Below are 9,429 nucleotides of genomic sequence, written 5' to 3' on the forward strand. Positions count from 1 at the left end.
AACCATGCAAAGTGTTTGATGTAAATTATCACCATTTCCATTAAAGTAAGTCCAGAAGCAGTTCTAAAAACGATGTTACAATTCTTTGCGAAAACATTCGGTCTGATGACGTGACCATGAATTTAATAGATCAGAGGTGGGCAAACTGTGTGTGTGCGTGTTATTCCAAAAGTCAAATAGTTCTCAATGTGGCTCTAACAACAAAAAGTTTTTCCACCCCTGTATTAGATAGTTTGATTAGCTATGCGTAATATTGAAATTTTTAGAGTAAATAAAAAAACACTTTAATTATTTTTCTAAAATATAGGTCCAGAAATTTAAAAAAAACATCGTAGAAAGCAAAAAAATGATCACGACTTTTGTGAAAGTTATTAATTATTAGAAAAAAATTTCATCCCGTACTCATCATCATCATCTGCTGTCTGCCAGCCCAGGACGGCAAAGCTAGTCACAAAAAGCCTCCATCTTTTATCTTTTGTCATTTTTTGGCTTCTGTTCGTAATATTTGTTTCGAATTTTTCTTTGATCCCTTACTACCCAACCTTTAAATCGGTGGTCTAACTGTTTTCTGCACCTACCACTAAATGTTTATTCTTTAGTTCTATTTCATTTTATTCTTGAATCAATTCAGATTTTTAGCAACTGGTCATAAAACCTGAAATATCAAAAAATATCAAAAAACTTACCGAAATTCGTCAAAACTTTCCAAAGCTTCCTCAATTGAACAAACATTTTTTTCCTTAAATAAAACAACACGCAACAAATTTAAATGAAAATCTTTTTTTGTTTGAAAATAAAACCAGCCATGCTATTGTATGTAGTTTAATTACAAATTTTCAATAGTCATCACGTTTTAACATAAAGTCTCATAATTTTCATCTGCACGCACACACACGCACACGCACGCACACACAGCTAGTAATTGTCATTCAAACTACAATAATATATCAAATGATATCAGTGTGAATATAATATTTCAATGAAACATCGCAAATCAATAGCAGTAAACTTATGAATAGTTACGTGAAAATTGTCGAAGTATGGAAAACTGTCTGTTAAGAGTTTAAAATAAGCGCTACAAAAATTTAAGAAAGAACTCCGAAAAAAAAATATTGATTTTTCTTTCTCTTTTTAGTAGGACCTCTGACATACGTCATCGTAATATCTATTTCCTCTCACAATTTATCAACATCTTGCGACAGCCTCTCCGCAACTTCAACATCTCACCAGTCGACGATATCGCCATGATGACCGTCAGCGTTGTTGATGAAGTCGGTCCAGTTTTCGCCGTTTATGATGACGTCATCTCGTCTCTCGGCATCATTATCATCACAACCGCCACGATCATTATCATCATTGTTATTACCACTACCACCACCATCATTATCATCATCATCATGGATGTTTCCGGTTCCGGTGACGTCACCGTGATCATTCTTGATCACCTCCCTAATGGTGTACCAGGTTTCATCACCATCATCTTCAGCACCGCCACAACCCCCACCATCATCATCGTTGTCGTCGTCATCAGCCACTTCATCACCTGGTTCGCCATCACCTCCTCCAGCCCCAACGCCAACTTTCCCATCAGCAAATGAAACATCTTCCATCATTCCAGCTGCCACTGATGACGTCGTCATCACGTGACTGCCACTAATATTATTATTACTATTATTAATATTAAAAATGTTATTATTATTATTATTATTAGTGATCCACAGTTGGCTATCCTCCAAGTTCCTGGAGTGCACCCGTCTCATGTGGCTCTTCAGGTTGCCCTTCTGAGTGAAGCGCTGGTGGCAGACCGGGCAGAGGTGGGGCTTGGACCCCTGATGTCTGAGACTGTGGATGTTTAGAGTGCTCTTCTGGTTGAACCTCTTGTCGCATTCCTTGCACTTGAATGGCCTCTCACCTGCATTTGGGGTGTATAGAAATGATGATGTAATTGGGTGAGGAGGAAATAATGTTGATGGAGTGTCGGTCAACCAACCAACCAACCAACAACCAGCCAGCCAGCCAGCCAGCCAGCCAGCCAGCCAACCAACCAACCAGCCAACCAACCAACCAGCCAACCAACCAACCAACCAACCAACCAGCCAGCCAGCCAACCAACCAACCAGCCAGCCAGCCAGCCAACCAACCAACCAACCAACCAACCAACCAACCAACCAACCAACCAACCAACCTGTATGCACTCTAAGATGCCTGTCCAGCTGACTGGGCTTCTGAAAGATCTTCTTGCAGTAGTAACACACGTGGATGTGGCTTCGTGTCCTGTGGGCGAGCTTGAGGGCGGAGACAGCAGGCTGTGCAATTAACATAAAATAATGTACAAGCCCTACAATTAACGTACAGAACTGCACAATCTCATTGAAGTTTCGTGAGAAATGAAGAGAGCATTTTAAATATATAGAAAGGACACAAGGTAAAAACCATGAAAACACATCCAAAACCATGAAAAACATCCAACTCCGACCCCAGAGTTCATGAAATTTTTTCAACTTTTGCTTCCTAATTTCACCTTATTATCACTATCAAATGAAAAATACTTTGAACAAACACTTGAAATCAGTCAATCTAATCGTTTCTCATAGTAGGATTAATCTATTTTCATATTTTACAGCATGGTGATTTCATTCACATTATTGAGCATTCGTTTTCAGTACTTTTGATGACTGCTTGTTGCTACAAACATTCATCCTCTAAAAAATACAATCTTCAAAAATTTTTCAGGAAAAAAATATAAATTTTTTAAAAATAAATAACATTTTCCGGAATCCAGGCTCTCAAAAACCGACATTCTGGTGAAAAAGTGAAAATAAGATTGAATTCTAAAGAAATTATCTACTGGTAATATAAACTTGCTGAATGGATGATGGATGGAGTGTTCCTCCAACCTGCCAAGCAACACCAGGCAAGCAGAGCCGCTACTGAACCAACACAACAACTTACATTTCATCCATAACTCAAGAAAATGAATGAAACACTAACCACTTGAATCGTTTGTCCGGATGAATGTTGAGACTGTAGATGTTGTTGCTGAGACGGCGGCTGTTGCAACAACACAACTTTGTTGCTAGGTAGAAGAACGACATTTGGAGTAATATTTTTTGTTGACGCTGTTGTTGCTGCAACAATCGAGTTCGTCTTTTCGTCGTCACCGTTAAAGCTTGTTGGTTTTGTTGTTGGATAACTTGTCTGCAACAACAACTTTTGCCTAATCTTCGATTTACCGCTTTTAGCTGTCGAGTTTTGATTGGTTGACAGGGTGGCAGTGTTGCTATCAAATAAATTACTAGAGTACGTTTGGTTTGTCGTTGCCGGTGTTGTTGCAGCGATTGTTGATGTTGCACTGATGTTGTTGACACTTTGTTGGGTGACAACATTTTTTGTTGAGATGTTGTTGTGCAACTGTTGCCTCAAGATCGATTTCGCTCTCTTCGTTGTCCTCTTCTTTTCAACAATTTTTTCAACAAACTTTTTAACGCCAGCGGCATCATTTTCGCTATTATTTTTTACCTTATTATTATTATTATTATTATTATTATTATTATTATTATTATTTCTATTAACGATGACGTCATCAGCGTTGACGAGAATCGATTTAGTCGCCAGCTTCTTTCTGACCGTGTCCAGTAGAGAGTTTCTTGCAATTGGCCCAACGTCATCAGCAACGACAGCGTCACCGCAGAGTCGTTGGTGGCTGATGTCGCCACCACCATCGACCACATCCGCTGTCTCACTACTGGCTTTCATGTTGATAAGATCGCCAACTGACATCAGGTAGTCTCCGAGGTCTGACTGCAGTTGGATGACGAGGTTTTGTTGTTGCGGTAGTTGTTGTAGGTTGAAGATCTGATCCTGAGGCAGTTGCAGCAACTGAATTTCTTGTTGCTGTTGTTGCAGTTGCGGCTGATGTACCTGTTGCAGTATGTTGGGAAGGACGATGTGGTTCTGAGAGTTGATGTTGTTGCCGTTGTTGACAATAATCAGTTGCTTTTGGTTGTTGTTGGTGTCAAGTTGTTGTTGAATGATTTGTTGCTGGTTGATGCTTTGTTGCAAGTTAACGAACTGTTGAGGTTGTTGTTGGGGCTGTTCAACCATTAATCGTTGAGACTGTTGCTGAGACAGGAATTGTTGTTGATCTTCTTGTTGATGCCGTTGTCCTTGTTGTTGTTGTTGGTTCAAGATCTGAGAAACATCCATGCCGATATTTTTCAACAACCTGATGGCTTCATCGCCGCTGACGACGCTGACATTACCATCGTTGTCCGTGATGGAAACAGAAACATCGTTGTTGTTGTTGTTGTCGTCCGTGATGACGTCATTAATCATGTTGTTGTTGCTGTCACTGATGATGTTATTGTTGTCGAGAATGTTGTTCAAGTTGTCGAAGTTGTTGTCGGCACCATTTAAAACGTGAACATTCTGCTAGTGATGAAATATTGGTGGAAAGAAAACTTAGTGAAAATTGAAAATAAAACAAACGACATAGTAGATTTTTTTTTAATAAAATAAAATAAAATAACGAATCTAAATGGCGACATTTTCCAAACAAAAATTTACTAAGCAAGCCCGCATTAAAGTACTTATCTGCCTCTTGTGTTGTAAAGAGATCTTCAAGTATGGCTCACGTGTGTGCTTGTGTGCGTGTGTGTGTGTGTGCGTGTGTTTGTGTGTGATTCCAGTCATATGTGACACGGTATGCACAAATACTGATAAATAAAATAGAAAAAGATTGGATGATGTGTTTAATTTGGAACGTGACAAAAAAAAACTCAACAAAAACCAACATTATTATGTTGACCGAGTTGTTTCTCAACAAATGAAAAATTGTCAACATTTCTATCAACAAATATGCTGTCGTTGAAGATCAACAACGGTTGTTGTTGTTGCATTGACAACTGTTGCTGGTGATCTAAGGATTGTAGTTGCTGATGTTGTTGCTGCTGGATTGTAAAATGTTGTTGCTGTAGTTGAGATCGTTGTTTCTGTTGCTTTTGTTGTTGTTTTTTGTTTGCAACAGTTTGGCTAATCGTTGAGATTTGTTGGCTGTCTAACGGCAACAGTTGAATGTTGTTGTCATTAGGATTGGTCGAGACATCGTCTAATGACGCTGACATAGCGGTTGCGCTGTTGTTGATGGTTTTTTTGTTGACATTTTTGTTGTTGTTTTTAGCTGTTGTTGTCGTTGCTAGGAGGATGTTGTTCGATTCGTCGACAAGGAATCCAGTTGTTGTTGTTGTTGTTGTTGCAGTTGTTGACGATGAAGAGGAGGAAGATGTTTGTGTTTGCAGATGGTAAGACATGTGACATTTCATGTGCCCTGTTTGGTTGTGGCCATTGTAGCAGGACGGTCTCACAGAAGATTTCAAATCAAGTGAGCATTTGAAACCATGATCTAATTCATTCACTCATCCATTCATTCACTCTTTCACTCAAACCAACTCAACTCAACTCAACTCAACACGCCAGCCAGCCAGTCAGACAACCAATCAACCAGCACCAACCATAACAAACGAACCTGATGTTCTAAACCTCTGATCACAGTAGAGGCATTTGAAGGGGCGGGAACCTGAGCATGTCATTCAATTCAAGTCATTCAATCAGCATTCGATCAGAATATCTACGTTACTAATTCAATACAAATTGAATAATTCAACCAACCAGCCAGCCAACAAACTAACTAACCAACCAACCAACCGACCGACCGACCGACCGACCGACCGACCGACCGACCGACCAACCAACCAACCAACCAACCAACCTGTATGTAGTCTCATGTGCACTTTGAGACTCCCCTTAGCAGAGAATGTTGACCCGCAGACATGGCATATGAACTTCTTCGGTCCTGTGAAGAATTTCGAAGGTAGTACTCACACACACTCACACACACATACACACACACACATACACACACAGACAGACACACACACACACACGATTAGTATGAAGAAGTACAAACTTTTATAATGGGTATTCACATGGTAATCCAGGGTCGACTTCACAGTAAATGTCCGCTTGCAGAATGTGCAACTGTAAGGTTTCTCTCCTGATGTTACATTAAATTAATTTTTTAATTCTTCATTTAGTAACTTATTTATTCATTCTTTTGCTCATTCATTCACTCATTCATTCACTCATCTACTCATTCACTCATCCTCCACTTATCCATCCGTCTATTCATTCCTCTAATTAATAATTCACTCATTAATTTTCTCACTGATTCACTCGCTGATTCACTCACAGATTCACTCGCTGATTCACTCACAGATTCACTCACGATTCACTCACTCACCTGTATGTGTCCTAACATGCCTGACAAGATCACTAGGTTTTTTGAAACTCTTATTGCACGTAGAACAACAGTTCAACAATTGTTGCTGCTGATGTGGTTGTTGTTGTTGTTGATGTGATCTGTTGTTGTTGTTGCTGTTGTTGTTGTTGTTGTTGTGTCGCCTTTTTAGATTTCTCGATTTGTTGCTGTTGTTGTTGTTGGCGTATGGTGGATTAATGTTATTAAGGTCGTTGTTACTGCAACTAATGTTGTTAACGTTGAAATTGTTGATGACGTCATTGTTGTTGTTATTGTTGTTGTTGTAATTAAAATCAGCATCGTCATTGTTGTTGTTGTCATCATTGCCATTGTAATCATCACAATCCGCGTTTAAGCGCCTCATCAGCTGAGTGAGTGAGTGGGTGTGATTAGCAAAAAAAAAACCTTTAAAATTATTTTCAATGTCATTTTATTCTTAGTAATAAATCATTATCAGTAATATCATCATTAACGTCGTCGTCATCATCATCATCACATCATCATCAGCGCCATCATCATCATCATCATCATCATCACATCATCATCAGCGCCATCATCATCATCATCATCAGTTTTCTTATCAATGTTATCTCCAACCTTATCGGTTTCCTTCCTAACTTCCATCAGGACTCTTCTGCTTATGGAAAGCTGATCATCTAGAAATGATGACGACGACGATGATGATGATGAAGGTGATAATGATGAAGGTGATGATGATGAAGGTGATGATGATGAAGGTGATGATGATGAAGGTGATAATGATGAAGGTGATGATGATGAAGGTGATAATGATGAAGGTGATGATGATGAAGGTGATAATGATGAAGGTGATGATGATGAAGGTGATAATGATGAAGGTGATGATGATGAAGGTGATAATGATGAAGGTGATAATGATGAAGGTGATGATGATGAAGGTGATAATGATGAAGGTGAAGAAGATGATGAAAACGATGATGATGGTGATGGTAAAGGCGATAGTAATCATCATCATCATCATCATCATCATAACAATAATTAGATTAGAAAAAAAAGAAACAAATCATGGTGGTAACATCCACCACCATTAAACTCACTGGAACTCTTCAACTTTTGACCATCATCATCATCATCACCGGCGACACCAAGGAAAAGATCATTATCATGAGCACCGTTGCCAAAGACACCAGCATCATCATCATCATCATCACCACCATTCTTGACGTCATTGTCGTTAAATTTGTTTCTAAGCAAAGAGTTTTTGTTGAGCTTTTTAGAAAATTTTCCCCCGTTGTTGCTGTTGTTGCTGTTTTTGTTGTTGTTGCTGTGTTGTTGTTGCAAATGTTTCTTCAGCCTAGTCATGTTTCTGAAGGTTAGGAGGCATATATTGCAGGCGTAATGAGGGAGGAATGATGTTGTCGCTCTATTGTTGCCGGCGATGATGTCATCAACATTGTTGTTGTTGTCGATATTGTCTATGATGAGAGCGTTGATGTCGTCGTTGTTGTTGTTGTTGTTGTTGTTGATGTTGTTGACGTCGGGAAGAAACATACTTTCATCTTTGACGAACGACAAACACTCGAACGCGTTGTTGCCATTGATGTTGCTTAATTCATTGTTGTTGTTGTTGCTGCTGTTGATATTAACAACATCACTGTGTTGTGTTGCAAAGTGTTTCAGCAACACGTCTATGGAGTCAAACAGCAACAAGCAACTGTTGCACTGGTACATGTTCTGCTGATCAGTGTGTTCGTCTGCAGCGCTCAACAACTGCTGCCCGCCTGCACCCTCAGAGACATCACCCTCCAACTGACCCATCGGACCTGATGAAGTCATCGCAGGGGAACTAATTTATTTGTACGAATAATTTGTGCTGATGGTAATAATGAGATAAACGGACTGCTTTTGACAATCAACATCAACCAACCAAAAAGTCAGCCAGCCAACCAACCAACCAACCATCCAGCCAGCCAACCAACCAACCAACCAACCAACCAACCAACCAACCAACCAACCAACCAACCAGCCAGCCAGCCAGCCAGCCAGCCAACCAGCCAACCAGCCAACCAGCCAACCAACCAACCAGCCAACCAACCAACCAACCAACCAACCAGCCAGCCAGCCAACCAACCAACCAGGCAACCAACCAACCAACCAACCAACCAACCAACCAACCAACCAACCAACCAACCAACCAGTATGCATGTTGAGATGTTTCTGAATGCTATCGAAATCCTCGCACACATCTTCACATAGCATGCACTTGTACAGGACATTTTCACCTTGACCTAGATTTGTTTGACCTTCAACTTGACCCACCAGATCTGGTTGACCTTCAACATGACTCAGATCTAATTGACCTCTGCCCTCCATGTGCAACAGATTTTGGTCCAGGCTGTGTTTATGAGCGTGTACAAGTTTTGCAGCCAGGTGTAAAACATTTAAAAGTTAAACAGTAAAACATACAAACATGTGTAAGAACATACACTCCTACATACAAACACACACACACCCAAATATTGATACAAACTTGTCTGAAACAATGTAGTTAATTTGTTGTTGTTGCTGTTGTTGCTGACGTTGTTTGTCAACGTTGCCAACAAAAAGTTGCAGTAGGTTGTTGCTTGTTGCGGCTGCTGTCGTGACGTCATCGTCGTCATTGTTGTTGTTGTTTAAGGTAGATAAGTCAGCTGGATTGCTGTGGATGATGTCGTTGCTGTTGTTGCTCATGATGACGCTGGATGTATTGTTGACGTCACGCACATTCTCGCCATCATCACCAACGGATATTACGTCACCTGACGTCATAATGTTGTTGTTGCTGGGTAGAATCACATCACCATCATCACTAGCACCATTATTATTATTATTATTATTAATGTCGTTGTTGTGAGATTGTGTGGTTGTGGTCGTTGAATGATGTGGATGTAGCAGAAGCAGCGACTGTTGCTGCTGTTGCTGCTGTTGCAGCTGCTGGGTCGGTATCTCGCCTAATATGAGTGTGCCATCCTCCGTCAGTTGGATGCACTTGAATCCCTGATAATTCAAGAAATCCTGATTGTTGTCGTCATCGTCATTGTTGTTGATGATGACGTCATCATCAAGCTGTTGTTGCTGCTGTTGTTGATGATCAT

At 40.1% G+C, this 9,429-nt stretch overlaps 1 protein-coding gene across 1 annotated transcript in view; it reads right to left on the reverse strand.

The window, feature by feature from the left end:
* Nucleotides 1-590: 590 nt before the first annotated feature.
* Nucleotides 591-9,429, reverse strand: part of HELRODRAFT_102788 (hypothetical protein) — an 18,067-nt gene continuing 9,228 nt past the window's right edge. Inside the window, exons 7-8 of the mRNA XM_009028631.1 lie at nucleotides 5,966-6,052; nucleotides 591-1,912 (exon numbers count right to left, since the gene is read on the reverse strand). Of these exons, the coding sequence (XP_009026879.1) occupies nucleotides 1,224-1,912; nucleotides 5,966-6,052 (776 nt within the window). The 3' untranslated portion in view covers nucleotides 591-1,223. The remainder of the gene's footprint in view (nucleotides 1,913-5,965; nucleotides 6,053-9,429) is intronic.

The sequence above is a fragment of the Helobdella robusta genome (genome assembly GCF_000326865.2).
Source record: "Helobdella robusta unplaced genomic scaffold HELROscaffold_57, whole genome shotgun sequence".
Lineage (NCBI taxonomy): Eukaryota > Metazoa > Annelida > Clitellata > Rhynchobdellida > Glossiphoniidae > Helobdella > Helobdella robusta.